General features: G+C 42.9%; 3 protein-coding genes across 4 annotated transcripts; 1 reads left to right on the top strand and 2 right to left on the bottom strand.

The window, feature by feature from the left end:
- Window positions 1-5456: 5456 nt before the first annotated feature.
- On the bottom strand, window positions 5457-8881 carry LOC137596500 (histone H3.3A). Of its 2 annotated transcripts, none has more exons than XM_068317097.1 (4): window positions 8759-8881; window positions 7710-7853; window positions 7475-7628; window positions 5457-6742 (listed from the first exon to the last, which is right to left on the bottom strand). In XM_068317097.1, exons 2-4 carry the CDS (start codon window positions 7835-7837, stop codon window positions 6614-6616), a joined length of 411 nt encoding a protein of 136 aa, XP_068173198.1. In that variant the 5' UTR covers window positions 7838-7853; window positions 8759-8881; the 3' UTR covers window positions 5457-6613. The 2 variants fall into 2 exon arrangements, with proteins under 2 accessions (XP_068173198.1, XP_068173199.1); XM_068317098.1 differs by having other exon boundaries at window positions 7710-7870; window positions 8759-8876.
- Window positions 8882-9583: 702 nt separating this feature from the next.
- LOC137596239 (histone H3.3A) lies at window positions 9584-12249 on the bottom strand. The gene is made up of 4 exons (XM_068316554.1): window positions 12097-12249; window positions 11046-11189; window positions 10554-10707; window positions 9584-10466 (listed from the first exon to the last, which is right to left on the bottom strand). The coding sequence occupies exons 2-4, from the start codon at window positions 11171-11173 to the stop codon at window positions 10338-10340; spliced, it is 411 nt and encodes a 136-aa protein (XP_068172655.1). The 5' UTR covers window positions 11174-11189; window positions 12097-12249; the 3' UTR covers window positions 9584-10337.
- Window positions 12250-12611: 362 nt separating this feature from the next.
- On the top strand, window positions 12612-17042 carry nop53 (NOP53 ribosome biogenesis factor). Its single transcript, XM_068316552.1, has 12 exons — window positions 12612-12994; window positions 13625-13701; window positions 13830-13932; window positions 14697-14899; window positions 15315-15370; window positions 15504-15599; window positions 15700-15801; window positions 15879-16040; window positions 16161-16336; window positions 16430-16496; window positions 16629-16705; window positions 16816-17042. Exons 1-12 carry the CDS (start codon window positions 12789-12791, stop codon window positions 16874-16876), a joined length of 1386 nt encoding a protein of 461 aa, XP_068172653.1. The 5' UTR covers window positions 12612-12788; the 3' UTR covers window positions 16877-17042.
- Window positions 17043-17611: the final 569 nt, after the last annotated feature.

Raw genomic sequence — 17611 nt, 5'->3', positions numbered from 1 at the left:
AATATATACCCAGTTAAACAAGAAGAATGAGGTGAAGAAACCAAACTTGAATGAAACTTAAAAACTGTTCATGTGAGCCTGACAGGTTTGAAATATTAAATCAACAAAACATCTTGGTAACGCTGCTAAAGCTAAAGCTAAAGCTAAAGCGCTGCTGTAGGTGTGAATGATCTGCGGCTAGCGGTGCTAACAGGATCAGTATTACTGTATGAATGGATCAAACTCTTCTGCTCAGGGCTTTGCTGCAGATTACAACTTAACACCTAGTTAATATCACTAATAGTAAAAGTCAGAGTTTAGAGGCTCAGATTAATGTCGTCTGGATTACGCAAACATTCGGACCTGTTGGAATTTGAAGCGTAAAAACGTGATCGGAGACATCGAGGAAGATCTGAAACCGCAATTCGTTCTCAGTGTATTCAAAGTGGCAGCAAAGTTTTATTGCCCGATAAACGTCCCATGATCCTCTGGGGTTCTGCCCTCCTCTGGAGGTCCACCTCTCCTCCTGTTCCCTCCTTCACGCCAACATCCCCTCAACTATACTTCGTGTTTTGTTATTTCTGCTGATCTAATTTAGAGAATGTCCCCAATCCTCTTACTGTCCTGCGCCCTCAGCATAACACTAAGTGAATTAGACGGGATTACGTCTCCCTCTTCCTCCTCCTCTTCCTCCTCCTCTTCCTCCTCCTCCTCTTCCTCGTCTTCTTCCTCTCGGTGCTGGCCTCTCCTCCTCTTGTCGTGCTCATCTTTCCCCTGCGGTTTCTCTTTTCGTTGGAGGGATTAAAACCTCTTCCCCGTCCAGATGAATGAATGTCCCCTTTGTGACAGATGCTGAGGCGGCCCCAGTGCATCATGGGACATAAAGTACCGTTAATTAAACTCTGAACTCTTGCAAAGTGAACCACAATATAGTTCATACAAAAATATAAAACTTGACACACACACACACACACACCAGACGTGAACCCCAAGAAGCAGGAAGTGGTGAAAGACAGGAGTAAATAATAAATAAACAATAAATAAACAAGTAAATAAACAAGTAAATAAACAAGTTTATCGAGGTAAATAAACTTGTTTTCTGACTTTGAATCTTAATGTTTTGTTTTATTTTTATTATTTAAAATTACTTCATGGATTTGACATTTTGTTATAATCAGCACCTGGATTAATTAAACACAATTATGTGGAATTAAATGTTCTTTAAATAAGTTAGAATTAATTAAACTTAACATCGAAAATCATCTGTTATAAATTAATGCAATGTGATTGATTTGAAATGACTGGTCAGTCTCTTGACAGGACTACCTGTAGAGGTAGTGGCAGGGGGCGAGGCCAAACTTGTGGGCGGAGCCTCATCTCCACACCTGTGCCTCATCAGGCTGATCAGCCTGAGGCTTTTTAATCCGGTTTCTCCTTTAGTTCTGGACCGGTTTGTTTGCTCGTCTGATTGAACTCTGACTGAGGTCCATCCTCTCACAGGTGCACACAGGTAGTGGTTAAACCTGCGTGCACCTGTGTGCACCTGTGTGCAGACAGTCGAACATTTGATTTGTGATCAGCGGGGGCAGCACTGCGGCTCCGACACTCTTCTCCCCCTCTTGTTGTTGGTTGTCTCTGTTGACGTCAGGATTCCTGTTTTACTGTTTATCACGATAAAGCAGAGACTAGTGAACATGGTGGTAGTAGTGAACATGATGTCAACTCTGACCCACAGTAACTCCTCCCTCCTCCTCCTTCACTCTACAAGGTAAGCTACATGCTACATGCTACATGCTAAAGTAGAGTACAGTGGATCATCAGTATCAACAGCTGAATCTAAAGCTAAGCTACACGCTACATGTGAATCCCAGGTGGTGCTTAGCAGTAGATATTGGATATACGTACGTATTGTGATACGTTTTATTGTACAGTGACATGATTGGACATTTAATCGTTTACTAGTGATTTTATGATTTTATATTTTTGTGACGGACGGATGTGAAGTGGAGAAGAATGACATCAACTTCATTTTTATCTGTTTTCCTGATTTCTAGTTTTGAACACCTGATCTTTGTTGGATAAAATTTGAATGTATTTTATGTGACCACACACACACACACACACACACACACACACACACACACACACACACACCCCTTCATCCCCCTCCCCCAGTACACATCTTTGTCTTTCCATCTCTATTCTCTTCTGTCATTTTCTTACCCCCTTCATCCGCGGCCCATCTGACCCCCCCCCCCCACACACACACACTTTTCCTCCCTCACTTTCAGTAATTCCAGCGTTGCCTCTCTCGCTCGCTCCCGTCGCTCGGCCTAATCCAGCCCTGACCTCAATCCCGTGATGTAACGGGTCATGTGATGTGGGGAGGAAGAGAGGAATAGAAGAGTGTGTGTGTGTGTGTGTGTGTGTGTGTGTGTGTGTGTGTGTGTGTGTGTGTGTGAACAGGGGACATAAAGTGGGGAAACATGTTCTAATCCCTGAAGCTGGAGCCACAGACCAATCACTGATGGGGAGGCGGGGGGGGTCAGGGGTGCTTCCATTAAGTTACAAATTATTAGAACACACACACACACACACACACACACACACGTCAACATGTTTGCTCCTCTGTAACTCATAAATATTTACCTCCTATCTGAATATTTAAACCGTTAAAGAGCCTCAAACACCTCTGATAATCCACCAGTCAGAAAAACAGGATGTTAAACCAGATTATTCCATGTGTGTGAAGGTAACAACAACAAATCATTAAGTGATTTTTGATCAAATGATTTATTTCATGAGTTTTCAGCGTATAAAACAACACAGGTGACATGAAGCTCAGCTCTGCCTCAGGTTCTTGTATTAAAGGAACCATTTAACCCCAAAAATTAAAGTTTAATCCGGTCGACGGCGAGTCAGGCGAAGTTTTAACTATTTATCAAAACAAATGAAGAAGATGTGGAATTTTTTTGAACAAACTATGAAAAGAATCAGAACCCAAAAATGAAAGCAGCTCTAATGGTTTAGTCCGTGTCTCCAGGGGTCAGGGGTCAGGGGTTAGGGTTATGGTTAGGAGCCAATCCATATCTTTCAAACACTATTAATGTAATAAAACAGTATTGACGATCTTATTGAGAATAATCACCACTAAAATGAAATATTATGAAGTAGAACTCCAAATCGTCCCCAAAGGAAATGAACTCATGAACACCTGTGGTGGATCACGACCCAGTCAGTGTCTTCACTGTAGTAACATGGTGTGTGATTGGTGGATCAATAACAGAACTGACGGACGGGTTTAAATTCTCCCTGATGGTTTCATTAGTGGAGTCTGGTGTCGTCCTGTCCGCGGGCAGCAGGGGGAGCTGTGGAGACAGTGTTCTACCCTCCTGTCTCCAGCAGGGCAGGGGGATGGAGGGTGATCCATCACTGTATCGATCCATCAGTGGTTATTGATCCATCATTGGGTATAGATCCATCATTGGGTATTGATCCGTCATTAGGTATTGATTAACCCTTTAGCTGCTGGATTTGATGTTTTCTGTCAGGCGGGAGGCAGGTGACCCCAAACGAGGGGTCCCACAGGGTTGTGTTCTGTCCCCTCTGTTCAGTGCTCGTCATCCATCCATCCATCCAGCCATCCATCCATCCATCCATCCATCCATCCATCCATCCATCCATCCATCCATCCTCCTCCTCCTCCACCAACAGTCCTGTTAATCTGGTGCTGGTCTGACCGTCAGCACTTTGAGGGGCAGACAGACAGATTGGCTTTAATCCCCTGAGTGCCACAGATGGAGTGCCTCTACGCAGACACACACACACACACACACACACACACACACACACACACACACTGCCTGACAGCTATATGGGTTCATGTTGCGTCAGCAGGGCAGCAACAAATAAAAATATTTGTGGTTTTTAATTTAGAATAAATGGTTCAGTTTCACTCTGTTTCTGATTGTTAAAGTTTATTATTTAAGTTTATTATTTACAGGATCTCAGATCACATGAATCATTACCAGTTATTCAGACTAATGTGAGTAACACAAGTCAGACTCGTCTGATCTGAGCCTGAGTTCGGTCCAAATCCTGACTCGCACAGTTCTTCGGTTTGATCTAATCCTGAGTTTGATCAGCTTTAGCGTTAGCTAATTCAGGTATAATCTAGAGGATGAAATTCCATGTGTAAATGTATGGGTGACTGTGAACCCATTTTCTCTATGAATTTGTACATTTCTGAATCAAAAGGGAGGGAAAAAAACCGATGAAATGGGTTAGAATGAGAAAAGATGAGAAGAATAAGAGATGAAAGGAGAACCAAGTAGATGATAAACCCAGAATGTGTTCAATCTGTGGGTCCAGGATGGAGTCGGGGCTCCATTCACAACAACAGGATTAACGCCTGGTGTTTGCTTCCATGTTTGTGTGTCTGTCATGAGGAGAGCCCAGGGAATAGCCTGATCCCTTTTAATCAAGGAGGGAGGATGAAATGACAAGTGATGAGGGACACCTCAACCAAGAAAGATTCATTGTGATGATGGAGCCTCACATCTGTATGTGTGTGTGTGTGTGTGTGTGTGTGTGTGTGTGTGTGTGTGTGTGTGTGTGTGTGTGTGTGTGAACTGATGCTGAGTGACTGACTGTGTTCATCTCATTTAGTTCAAACTATCAGGTAGAGGTTCGAATCTCACCAGAGTTAATGTGACACAAATGTGATGTTACTGCCATCTAGTGGTGAGTAACAGCAAAGGCACAGTGTGTATCGATTGATTCCATGATCTGAGATTATGGGATATAATAATAATAGTAATAATAATAGTAATAATAATAACAGTCTGATGGTTGTTTATGGACAGAATGTAGATCCTACAGACTTAATAGCCTAAATATTCAACAATACTGAACAGATAAAACAAAATCTAATAATCCTCTCGCTCGCATGTCAAACTCTAGGCCCGGGGGCCAAATGTGGCCCTCCACATTGTTTTACGTGACCCGTAAGAGCATAAAAGGTCAGAGTGTCTAAAAATAAAGAGGTCCAAAGTGTGCTTTGACCTAAACTACATTTCCCACGATGCAGTAATTGTGTCTGATGTTATTTTTCTTTATTGATTTGATAGTTTGATCCTTGATTGATGGAGTTCTGTGGGTTTAATAACCTGACAAAAGGATTTTATTAAAACCTGAATTGTGTCAGAGGGCCACACTGACGATAACTTAATTCTAGTCAACTTTCTTCCATTATAGTAATAATAAAAACAGTAAATTGAATATTTTAATATCTGATACTGATAATCAGAATAATAAAAACTAAATATATCGGGCTATGTCAAATTGTGGATTTAATTAATGTAATTTGTGTGCCTGTAATTTAGTCTTGGCCTCATGTGGGCTGGACTGGGACATACAAAGGGCCGGATGTGGCCCTGGGGCCAGCGTTTGACGTATACAGACCAGCGAGACAGGAGTGTGTGTAACATCCATTTATTACCACCTTATATGACAAATTTGGAAATTACAAACATTGTTCAATTGAAACATTTTCACCAACATTTCAAAAAAGAGCAAAAAAAAAAAAAATTAAGTTAAAAGGGTGAAGAGTCAACCTGAGAAACAGTTTACAGACGATCAACTGATCTGGAGAACGAACAGAAGCAACGTGTGGTGGTGGTGGTGGTGGGGGGGCGAGTGGAGACGACACGACCGGAGCTGACGACAGGTTTTCACATCTTAATCTGTTTTTTAATTTTTTTAAAAATGATTTTGAGAGATTTTGGTATCAGAACGAGATGATCCTTTATTATAAAAATTTTTATTAAAAAAACGAGTCACTGCTAAAAAGTGTCTCTTGCGTCACGCTGGGGGTGTCGAACCCGATGGAACCAATTTGAAAGAGAACAGAATTGAGGTAAAACTCCTTTTATTTAGAAAAGGAGGAGGAAGAAGGATCGAACTTTGGTGCCAAAAGACGTCTTTAGCTTCACATTGGTTTGTTTTTGTTCTCTGCGCGTGTTTTATTCTAATTCTTTGAGCGTCACCCCCCCATTGTAATGCTAGTGAGGTGGAACTGCATGAAACTCATTTAAAAAGAATTAAATGTCGAATGAGGGCGTTGATCAAAAGATGCTAATCGTACGCCGACTCCTCCCGAGGTGATGACGGATTGTAGATACGTTGCCGTGGTGATGATCGCCGACACTCACGCAGACGCGCCGTCATGTGGGGGGGGGGGATCAACGGGAGGAGAGGTGAGTTCTTCTAGCACCCTGCTGCAGAACCGAGACCAGAGAGCCCCCCAGCAGACAGAAACCCGTCCTCTCCCCCCTCCTGGACGCCCCCCTTACATCTACTCCAGATCTCGACCTAATCCCATCCAGAAATAATCCTCAACCAGTCAGATTAGAAACAGTGCAAACGGGAGGCGTGTGCTTGAGGGGGGGGTCATCACCAGAAAGCATTTACATGCACAAAAAAGAGAAAGTACCCTAAGAAAAACACGACTATACACGTTATCATAATATAATCAGTATTCTTCTACACACTACTAACACAGGGGGGGGGGCGGGGCCGGGGACAGGTGAGGGGGCGGGGCGTCAGGACGGAGAGAGGAGACGGACAGGAACATTTAAGCGCGCTCCCCACGGATGCGACGCGCCAGCTGGATGTCTTTGGGCATGATGGTGACGCGTTTGGCGTGGATGGCGCACAGGTTGGTGTCCTCGAACAGACCCACCAGGTAGGCCTCGCTGGCCTCCTACGGGGGGGGGGGACAACAGTCAGTCACAACAGTCAGCACCGCTAAAACAATGTTTATGCAAATGGAGTTAAGATAAAATAATCAACAGATCGATTCAGAAACGTCACTGATCAGTTAAGTTTACGTGGTCTACACGTTACACGTATGAATACACTCACAGGTAACGGGGACTGGTTTCCGTCATTTATCCTACTTATACTAGAGATAAACCTCGTCTTACGTCGTTAACTAGTTCCATAAGCTGAATTAAGTCTCCAGACTAACGGTAGATAACCAGTCCCAGTTGTGTTCTGAACTTTATTAATGAATGCATTTTAATAATTGGTTCATATTAATCATTTTAAGCTGACAATTAAATTTTATTTTTTAATACGGTACAGAGAAATCGTCTCCGTCTCGTCTTCAGCTGCAACCCCCGTGACCCACAATGAGGAAGTCATTGTGGGTCACGGGGGTTAGTACTGGCTAATAATATATTATGTTTTATTCTGATTGTACAGTAACATGTTTTAACGGTTTACTAGTGATGTTATGATTCCAGTATTTGTGCAGTAAAATTGATTTATTTTTCCATGCATTTTTTAAAAATCAATGTATATTTCAGAACAACGTAACTCCAAACGACATAAGTCCAGGTTTACCGGTGTTTAAAAACGTATTTTTGCGTCAATGTGCTCTCATAATAACTTATTTTGCTCTTTTTCTTTCCTGATTCCGACTCAAACTGACCTGCAGAGCTCCGATGGCTGCGCTCTGGAAACGCAGGTCGGTCTTGAAGTCCTGGGCGATTTCTCTCACCAGGCGCTGGAAGGGCAGCTTCCGGATCAGCAGCTCGGTGGACTTCTGGTAACGACGGATCTCACGCAGGGCCACGGTACCGGGTCTGAGGAGAAGAGGGGGGAAAAAAAGGTAAGAAACGTTTCACACAGCTGGGTTAGAGGGAATCTACCGCTGCCAGTCTCACCTGTAACGATGGGGCTTCTTCACCCCCCCGGTGGACGGGGCGCTCTTCCGGGCAGCCTTCGTGGCCAGCTGTTTGCGTGGGGCTTTACCTCCGGTGGACTTACGGGCGGTCTGCTTGGTACGAGCCATGACTACTGAAGATCACCTGAGGGACAGGAAGGACTTTTTTTTTAATGTAAAAAAATAAAGGAAATTATGGTTTGTAATTTAGCATTACCTTTAAAGTCTACTAAAGTTCTTGCATCTCATTTATGACCCGAATAACACAAAAATGGCAGCACAAACAACGTAAATATTGTGTTTAATACGTTTTGTTGGTGTGAATTTTTTAAAAACTTTGTTTCCAATATAAATAAATTTTAAATAAATACGCCCACAAAAATATATTTATAATATTAAACGTTTTTTTTAAATCTCAAACAGGAAGCTTAAACTTCTTTTTAGGGTAAATAAACACTCGATCTACTTCCTTTGGCTTCAGTTCGACAAACGTCAGTCTGTCCGACGATCCTATTGGCTGACAGAGAACTACATCAACAAAGGCTGTTACATATCAGCCAATCGAGATTCAGAGTCTAGGAAGTGGGCGGGCTCTCCAGCAGCCTGGGATCCGTGTTAGCCCCGCCCACCGCGCTCTGATCATGGCGGCGGTTTGATGCGCCAACGGGATAAAGACGGGGCAGAAAAGCACCGCGGCAGCACGTAAACAACCGAAATTTAACGGCTGGCCGTGACCCAAACGTGACGGAAAACCGGACAACGACACAGAAGACACTCCGGGGAACTCGTGGAGAGTCACGGGGAAGTCGAACGGTCCGTAACGGCGGCGTAGAACCGAGCTGAACCGGCGCATAATTTGAAACCGAATTCCCCCCCGTGTGAACGACTGCAGTTAAAACGCTGCGTCTCCACAGCCGCTTGTAGGGTCGTGTTCCCGGCGGTCAAATTAGGGGTTTTTACTGTTTAACACGTCCACAAATAAAAAGATAATAAATCTTAAAAACATAAAGTTTAATTTTCGAAGACTCTGACATATTTCGGGATTCTTACCTCGCGGGAAAGTGCGTGGAAGTCGTGAGAAATGTCTCTTATTTTCTTCGTATCCACAATGGGGAGCAGCGTCCAGCGGGAAAATGGCCGCCGCGTCAATCATCTGTCCCACAATGCATCAGTGCTCACCGGACTCACCTGCCCGCTTCGGCTTTACGACTCATTATTTACAACTTGTTTTCATTTGTTTTTTTATTTTGGATTGCGTTACATTTTTTGTAATATTTTAATTTTTTAAAATGGCTTTTTAATTAAAAAAACCAAAACATTTTTAGTTGGGAAATGAGACCAAAGGGAGGGTGTCGCTATTAGTTTTTTAAAAAATTTATCATGTTAAAAACTAAAACGTTTTGATATTAAAAAAATGTTGGTTCTAATTTTGAGGTTTAATACTTAATTTTCTTCTTAGTTGTTATTCTTTATAAATTTCTTTTAAATTTTCTTTTCTTTTAATAGTAATGTAATTTGAGCTTTAATTTTTTTTCTTAGTTTTTATTCTCCATAAGCTTCTTTTGGCAACTTTTTAAAATAATAATATAAGCCAATATACTTGAATAAAAAAGTATTAAATTTATGTAGCAGTTAAAAGCAGTTAAATCTAGTTGAAAGCACTGAATTCTATCCGAAACAATCTACTTCTACGTATCATCGAAGTTTTTGCACAAGCATGTGAATTATAATCATTTACTTCTTGGGATTCCTGTGTGGTGTATTATTCCGTTTGTTGTACAAGCTGTTAATTTTATACCATAAATCTAATTTAAGTCATATTTACTGGCTTTGGAGTGTAACTGTAAAGAATCCAAGTATATTCACAAAGACAGATTATCTAACCACAAGAATCTGTTTATTTAATGTTTGCATGTGAATTCCAGAGTACAAATATTCTGCTTTTAAAAATGATTGAAATTGTAACACAAAAAACAGTAGAAAAAAAATTAGGTTACCATATCAACCTGAGAGAGAAACAAAAAGTCAAAACATCACCTGGACATAAACGTGTCTGCAAATCAACGCATGATCAACACAGGTCTGCTACATATATGCCATTTGTAATCTGCCAAAATGCAGTGTCATCAGCGTATCGATGTTTTTTGACAACCAAAAATCAAAATTTTGTTTGTTTTTCTTGATACATTAACAGTAGAAATACACCATTATTGAAAAAAAATGAAAAATCACTACTTATACAACAAATTTCTATTTAAAAAAAAAGAAAGACCCATTTTATGTCCGTATGAAGATGAAAATGTCTCAACCTTAATGCTCCTTCCAGATCACCCGCTATTCTCGTCTTCCAATCGCACCTCATTCATTGAGATGACAAGGTATTGTTTTAAACTAAGCTACATAGAAGTAAGGAGAGTAATAGTGATTCAAAGTTTCAAACATACATGAAGATATTTCTACAGAAACTCTGCTACTAGTAGCACCAAAGAAGACATGATCACACGTTTTACAGTTATCACAATCGTATGATATATAGAACCTCAAACCAAACTACCAACTAAGTGGAAGGAAAGGGATATAAAGGGTCGTGAAAGGGGGGGAAGAGGACAGCGTATAACAAAAAAAACATTTAAGCGCGCTCCCCGCGGATACGACGCGCCAGTTGGATGTCTTTGGGCATGATGGTGACGCGTTTGGCGTGGATGGCGCACAGGTTGGTGTCCTCGAACAGACCCACCAGGTAGGCCTCGCTGGCCTCCTGCGGATCAGAAGAAGGAAAGATAAATGAGTAATTAGATTGATGAAACGAGGGCTTGAACGACTGTCGCCGGTGAGTCCTGCTGACCTGCAGAGCTCCGATGGCTGCGCTCTGGAAACGCAGGTCGGTCTTGAAGTCCTGGGCGATTTCTCTCACCAGGCGCTGGAAGGGCAGCTTCCGGATCAGCAGCTCGGTGGACTTCTGGTAACGACGGATCTCACGCAGGGCCACGGTACCGGGTCTGAGGAGAAGAGGGGAAAATTCCTATTGTCTGACACAGGAACGGCTGAGATGACCTACTTTTGCACAAGCATTAAGGGTAGAACGGAATGGAACTCCACTCCCAGGAAATAACTCCTGTCATTTCCGTCATGTAACACTACAAATACACAACATAGTTTATTAATTAGTTATATTTTATTTATATTGGCTAAAAACTGACATAATAAATCAAATACACTTTCTCAAACATTTTTTTTTCTTTCGATAATCATGGATTTTATTTCACATCCACACATAAAATAAAAAATAATAAAACTACAGTGTTTCCTGCATTTCCCCCCCAAGACCAGTTCTCACCTGTAGCGATGGGGCTTCTTCACCCCCCCGGTGGAGGGGGCGCTCTTCCGGGCAGCCTTCGTGGCCAGCTGTTTGCGTGGGGCTTTGCCTCCGGTGGACTTACGGGCGGTCTGCTTGGTACGAGCCATGACTACTGAAGATCACCTGAGGGCACACGGCAAAGTTTGTTTGGGTCAATTATAAACCGGAAATTTGACTCGAATAACTTCAGGAAACATAATTTTTATTTATACGTGTTTTTATTTTAATGAGAATTAAAATATAAAACATACTTCAGTCGAAAGTAGGTCATAGAAATCAGGATTAATTTGCAGTTTCGCTTATTTTCAATGTATCTAAGGCACCTTATGTAATACGAGATGTGTCTGGATGGACAGTGGACCTGTCCAATCAGAACCGAGCGCTTTATCGCTTTAACCAATCAAATACTGCATACCATCGTCTGGGGCGGGCTATTGTCAACCTTTGGACCAATCACAGCACGAGAATAACCGGGGAAGCCTAGCCTCTTGCGCAGTGAACTGGGGTTTGCTCGTTTCTGCACTACGTGTCGCCCGGTTGCGCATAACGCTTGATTTTTTCAACAGAATGAGCTATTTCGTGGTAAATCGGGCGACCCCGCCCACGCCGGCTACTCCGTACGGAGAAAACCAGCGCACCTAAAGATGATGGCTGGCTCCAGCCAGAAGAATGTAAACGGGAAGGAAAAAATCGTTGTAGCAAGCGACGAGGGCGACGTGGAAAACGACGATATCTCACGGAAACGGCGGCGTTAAAGTGTGATTTATGTTTTGTAAACGATAGCGGACACGTTCGACTATCGTTTGCGAACAATATCTTGGCGGATGACCCCTCAGTCGGGGCGCATTTCCGAGTCAAATCCGACCACATCACAAAAGCCCTTTAGGGTCCGACTCCCCGAGCAGACAGATAAAGCTCGACTCCTGCGCGTTCGCGTTTTTAACGAAAATAAAGGAGAAAACACGTCCATCCACGAATTTACGCATCGATAAATTAAAGATAGATGTTTTATCGAAATGGTGATACTCACCTTCGAAAAGTTCCTGAAAGGTATTGGCTTAAAAATGGGAATTAATTATCCTGTCTCTAAAGCGTTGTTCTCGCTATAAAATGAGGGGAAGCAACAAAAAAAAAGAAAAAGAACACAGCACAGCAACAGGAGACACGTTTCCCATGATGCATTTGGAATAAACATGTTCTACATGCGGCAACAACGAGAACAATTACATGATTCACAGTCATGTGAAAAGTTAAACATTAAAGCGTTTCAAACATAATTATAAGTTGTTTATAATTTCAGCTTATAATAATAATTACTATTATTTAATTGTCATATTTACATGAGATAAAAAAATTGACAAAAGCACTCATCAGTATTAAATAGGGAATAATAACTGAAACATTTAGCAGTTCGGTTGTTTCAAATGATATAAAATCTTTTATTTGATCTAAAACGTAATTAACGAAAAACAGGATTTTAATCTAAAACAACAATTTTTTTACTATTCATTTTTTCAGAAAAAATAGCTTGGTTGATTAACAAAATTACTGTCATACATCAAAGCAATAAACAACTTAATGAGATATAAATAAAACTGATATTAACTTGTATTTACATGAGGCCACCTCTGGGTGCAGTTACACCACCTGGCCTGCAGGTGTCACCACCACTGACCGGAACGACAGTAGAAGAAGAAACGGATCTCTCTTCAGTCCTCCAACATGGCGTCCACCAGGAGGCTGAGACGCGTGGTCGCGTCACAACCAGGTTTTATGAACTTAAAGTCCACTTCAGATGCTACGAATGTGGTTAGTAGTCGAAGAAAACGTCTGAACAAGAATAAAAAGAAGAACTGGAACAAGCACAGCGACATTAATGACGTGGAAGAGTTTCTAGAAGACGTCAGACACCAGGAGCGAACCACCGGGTAGGTCCTGCTGATGCTAGCTAGTGGAAGAAAAACTAGGAACGGGTCCGCAGGAACAGCTTTTTAATGGATGTGATTACTGTACAGTTTGTTTTTGTCTTGGAATCTGGATTTTATCCCTAAAAGAAATTGGTGGCGACAGTGCAGAAAGGTCTCAGTTCTACGTTGGAAAAATCATAATAGCTCGCAGGCTAATGTCCAGTTCAGTAGTTACTTCTTCTTGCTCAACTGACCTGAATAAATAATAAATGTTTGTGACGTTAAAATGGATTTAAATAGTTTGTTCCCCACTCATTTATGTGCATTTGAGGTTATCAATGTAGATTTATAATCCAATTGGTCAATTGATAACAGGTTTGATTGATGATTCAGTTTGATGATCAATAAATAAATGTTTAGCTGATTCAAGTTTTTTTCCTGTATTGTGTAATTTTAAATGTAATATTTCTGTTTTAATGTGTTGAAAAAGTGTTTGTAGAAAACCAGGTATTGTATGTTAATGTTTTTGGATGTTGGATTGTTGATCTTTTACTTGTTGGTTAAATGTTACTATTAAAAAAAATCAATTTTTCAAGCTAAACATTATAACTTTTTGATTCCAACAATGTGAATAATCTTTTTTATCCCCAGAGGTCTACTTTCTGAGAAGCCAGATGACAGTTTGTTCTTTCTGGATGCTGGTCAGTCCCAGAAAGCAGAACAGAAAGGTAAAGGTGAACTCCAGTTCGCTGGAGCAGCTGACCAGCGTGACAGTTGTTCTTTATTCCTGTATGAATATGTGTGAGTGCAGATGTGTGCTTGATGGTAAATCATACTGAGTCATGTTTCTCTGCAGTAACAGAACATGTCAAGGGGAAGAAGAGGAAAGGAAAGGAGTCGCGTCCGTTGAGGATAGACCTGATCCTGCAGCACGACTCCCTCGTCCCTCCGCCTAAAGAGTTGGTATCACAGCTCCTCCCTTCATCTGTGATGTGATCTAGCATGAAGACCAGTCTCCTCGCAAATGTTATTTTCACTTAAAGCAGTGAATGTGAATGTAATGACTAACGAAAGGGGCTGTTTTCATGTTACTGTAACATGGTGGTGTGTGCTGTTGATTACAGTAGAACCTCGAGGTACGAGTTTAATCTGTCAGTTAAAAACATTTTCCCTATTTAAACTATCTAAAATCGTTTTAATGTGTTCTAGCCTTGTAAAAAAGCCCCCAAACCCCTAAATTATGAAAAAAACAACAACTCATTTTTATCAACTGATAGTCATGCAGACTTGACCTGTATGTATATAATTATTGTAAAGAACGAGATCCGGTATCAGCTGATGTTCTATCCATCCAGCAACTTGTATGTCGAACTAAAATAGGGACAGAGCGACGACTCGTATCTCAAATACCTTGTATCTCGAGGGACTACTGTACTTTAGAATATGTAGAAACTTAGACTTCCTGTTTCGGTAAAAGTTGAATCTGTCCGGTGATGAGCCCATCCTTGCGCTCCCAGTATTTCCTTCATGGGAATGTGAAGACAAAATACAGGAGCTCAGGAAGTCGTTGTGTGAACGGCGTCCTGGGATCTGAGGTCACGCAAACAAGCGTCATGGCAACAGTCGTGTGTCATTGAACAGGCAGAAACGTCCTGTTTGTTACCTGTTATCCTGGCTTGTGTCCTCACATCATTAATTAGTCCTGTCCTCCCCCCTCCTCCAGTGTTCTGGCCTATCAGCAGCCCAACGCCAAGAAGCTGCGCCGCATTGCCCAGAAGGCCGAGCAGCTGGCCGCTAAAGGCGTGGTGTTCCGGAGGGAGAAGCAGCTGCTGAACAGACGGCCCATCGCCAAGACCGCCAAGAAGGCAGCGACGGAGGCCAACAACAACCCCGACAGAAAATATTATGACATCTGGGGGCAAGAGGGTGAGTGTTGTGATGTCATGATGATGACATGAAGTGTTCATAACGCTACATTAGGTTCATGGTTATGAGACGTGACAGTGTAGCATGACGCAAAGTCTGTAGAAAGTTCGACAAACAGCAGGAGGTTTGTTGTCCCGCTCGACGCTTGTATGTCAAACTAAAATGTGGACAGCGACGACTCGTGTCTCAAATAACTCTTATGTCGAGGTACTCGTGTCTCATAACTCTTATGTCGAGGTACTCGTGTCTCATAACTCTTATGTCGAGGTACTCGTGTCTCATAACTCTTATGTCGAGGTACTCGTGTCTCATAACTCTTATGTCGAGGTACTTGTGTCTCATAACTCTTGTGTCCAGTTTCTACTGTAACTGATTAAGAAAATGTTTCATTGCACTCATTTTTTTTCTGCTTTAGCCAAAAGCTCTGCTGACCCCTGGTTTCTTCAACAGACCGGCAAGAAGCTGGTCAAGGTGAGAACAGTTTTGTGAAACATGAACTTTGTTCCACCGTTCTTCTTCTTCTCGTCAAACGTTTGCAATGGAACTACTTTGTGTACGTGTGTGTGATGTGTGTGTGATGTGTGTGTGACTGTTTTCCATCCAGCGTCCAGAGAGGTTGAACGTCAAGCCGTCGGTCCTTCCTGCTGTGGAGGTGATCGCTCCTGGGGGCTCCTACAACCCCGACTTCTTCTCCCATCAGGTCAGTTGACCGCGTCTGTTCCAGATGATGAACGTTTGTCTTTTCTCTGGCTGATCCGACACGCCTGAACTGATGGAAACGTTCCACTCTGTGAATCCAGGAGCTGCTGCAAGAGGCGCACGAGGTGGAGGTGAAGAAGAAGAAGGAGGAAGACAGAATAGAGAGACAGTTAGCGGTCAACAAGGAGGAGACGGCGACGGAGGTGAGACAATTCTTCACACCTGTGAGGTCACCGTCATCAGAGTTTGAATTTTAACCTGCCTGTCTCTGATTCTGCAGGAGACGACTTTAAGGGAGCAGGTGGAAGGCCTCGAGGAAGAGGAGAGCGAAGAGGAGGAGGCGGCGGCTAACGATGACGAGTGTGTGGCGGTGGGAGCCATCACACTGGCGGCGAAGAAGACCGAGAGGCAGAGGAAGAGAGAGAAGGCCGAGAAGATTAAGGTACGGTAGAACATGGAGCTACGAGTTCTTTGAGATGCGAGTCGTCGCTCTGTTGGTGTTTTTGGTGGAGTAAAGACGCAGCTCGTGTGTTTTCTGACTTCTGCTTCTCTTGCGTCTCAGGAGCAGCAGCGCGTCGCCGACAGGAGGAAGGTGGAGGAGCGGCAGCAGCTCTTCCAGCTCCGCTCCATCAAGGCGGCCATCAGGCAGCAGGACCAGAGGACCGTCACCAGACAGAAGCGACGCAAGGCCAAGCAGGAGGCGGAGAAAGCTCTACCCAGACGCCTCGGCAAACTCAAGTACACCAACAACACTCCCTCCACCTGACCCTCGTGTTAGAAATCTATTTTAAATCCACAAACTGTTGTAAAAATGTTCATCTTTACTTTCAGGTTCCAGCCTCAGGACATGGAGGTTCAGCTGAGCGACGAGCTCTCCGGGTCGCTACGGCAACTCAAGGTGCGTCACCAACTCTTCCCTCGTCTAGTTGAATTTTAACCAGTCAGGACATGAAGTTTGATCTGGAATGAGCGTGTGATTGAGAACGTGAGCGAGTGACGTCTCTCCTCTTGTAATACCTGGTCTCTGCAGCCAGAGGGCAGCGTCCTCAAGGATCGCTTCAAGAGTCTGCAGAAGAGGAACCTGATTGAACCTCGAGAACGAGCCAAGTAAGGACCGCCGTCTGTTTACGTAACGCGTCCTCTGAGGTCCAGAGTGACACACATTCATCTGGAGAGGATTGACTTAAATGTCCCCCCCCTCGCCCCCCGTCTCTTAGGTTCAAGAGGAGATATAAGCTGAAGTATACGGAGAAGAGAGCTTTTAAGGAGATCACTTAGTGCTGACCAGCGGACCACAGGAGCCCAACAGCGGGAGCTGGATGGCGTTTAAGACCAGCAGCACGACTCGTTTGAACTGTGTAAATACGTCTGGATGACCTTTAACCCCTGAGTGACACAAGCAGATCAGATTCCACATTAATTTTATAAACGAAAATGAAAAATGTGACGTGTCGGCTGTGTTTTTATGTTCCAGGAATGGGTTTCACAACCCTCTTTAGGAGGTCGATGTCGATCCGTGTCGCTATGGTGTTTCTGTAGCATCAAATACAAGTCATTTAACATGTTAACCCTATAATGTGGTGAATACTGTAACCTACTCGTCATTTCAAACTCATCAGACAATATTTGATGTAATATTCCCTCAAATCCAGATGTTTCAGTCGCATCCGTCCCCATAGGACATCTACACTAGTGGTTTCATACTGTCGGTTTTGGGTGAAACCTGGGGCAATAAGGGGCAGAAGGGAAACATGAATGAGCTTCTGAAATGTGTGTTAATGACTAATTATATGAATGAGTGTAAATCTGTTTCTCGCTGGTTTGACCAAACGGACTTCTGTTAATTGACTCGTGTTTCCTGTTGGTGGGAGTACGGACACGCCCACACGCTCTCCGTCCCATGATGCCTCTGGGGTACGGCAAAGCTTCTTATCCGTTAGTCGTTGTGGAAACGTAAATCTTTTACCTGCGAGTCCACGTCAGACCGAGTGTGTGATGAGCTCCGGTTCACCC

Source organism: Antennarius striatus, chromosome 6 (assembly GCF_040054535.1).
Source record: "Antennarius striatus isolate MH-2024 chromosome 6, ASM4005453v1, whole genome shotgun sequence".
Lineage (NCBI taxonomy): Eukaryota > Metazoa > Chordata > Actinopteri > Lophiiformes > Antennariidae > Antennarius > Antennarius striatus.
Note: the sequence above shows the minus strand (reverse complement) of the source record. Positions and strands in the feature narration are given on the sequence as shown.

Bases quoted from the DNA above. Each gene is read 5' to 3' on its own strand.
- LOC137596239 (XM_068316554.1), bottom strand. From the start codon at position 11,173: ATGGCTCGTACCAAGCAGACCGCCCGTAAGTCCACCGGAGGCAAAGCC. The intron at 10,708-11,045 runs GTGAGAACTGGT...TCTTCTCCTCAG, and splicing joins AAGAAGCCCCATCGCTACAG to ACCCGGTACCGTGGCCCTGC. The intron at 10,467-10,553 runs GTCAGCAGGACT...TCTGATCCGCAG, and splicing joins CAGCCATCGGAGCTCTGCAG to GAGGCCAGCGAGGCCTACCT.
- LOC137596500 (XM_068317097.1), bottom strand. From the start codon at position 7,837: ATGGCTCGTACCAAGCAGACCGCCCGTAAGTCCACCGGAGGTAAAGCC. The intron at 7,629-7,709 runs GTGAGACTGGCA...TCTTCTCCTCAG, and splicing joins AAGAAGCCCCATCGTTACAG to ACCCGGTACCGTGGCCCTGC. The intron at 6,743-7,474 runs GTCAGTTTGAGT...CCCCCCCCGTAG, and splicing joins CAGCCATCGGAGCTCTGCAG to GAGGCCAGCGAGGCCTACCT.
- nop53 (XM_068316552.1), top strand. From the start codon at position 12,789: ATGGCGTCCACCAGGAGGCTGAGACGCGTGGTCGCGTCACAACCAGGT. The intron at 14,900-15,314 runs GTGAGTGTTGTG...TTTCTGCTTTAG, and splicing joins TGACATCTGGGGGCAAGAGG to CCAAAAGCTCTGCTGACCCC. The intron at 16,041-16,160 runs GTACGGTAGAAC...CTTGCGTCTCAG, and splicing joins AGAAGGCCGAGAAGATTAAG to GAGCAGCAGCGCGTCGCCGA.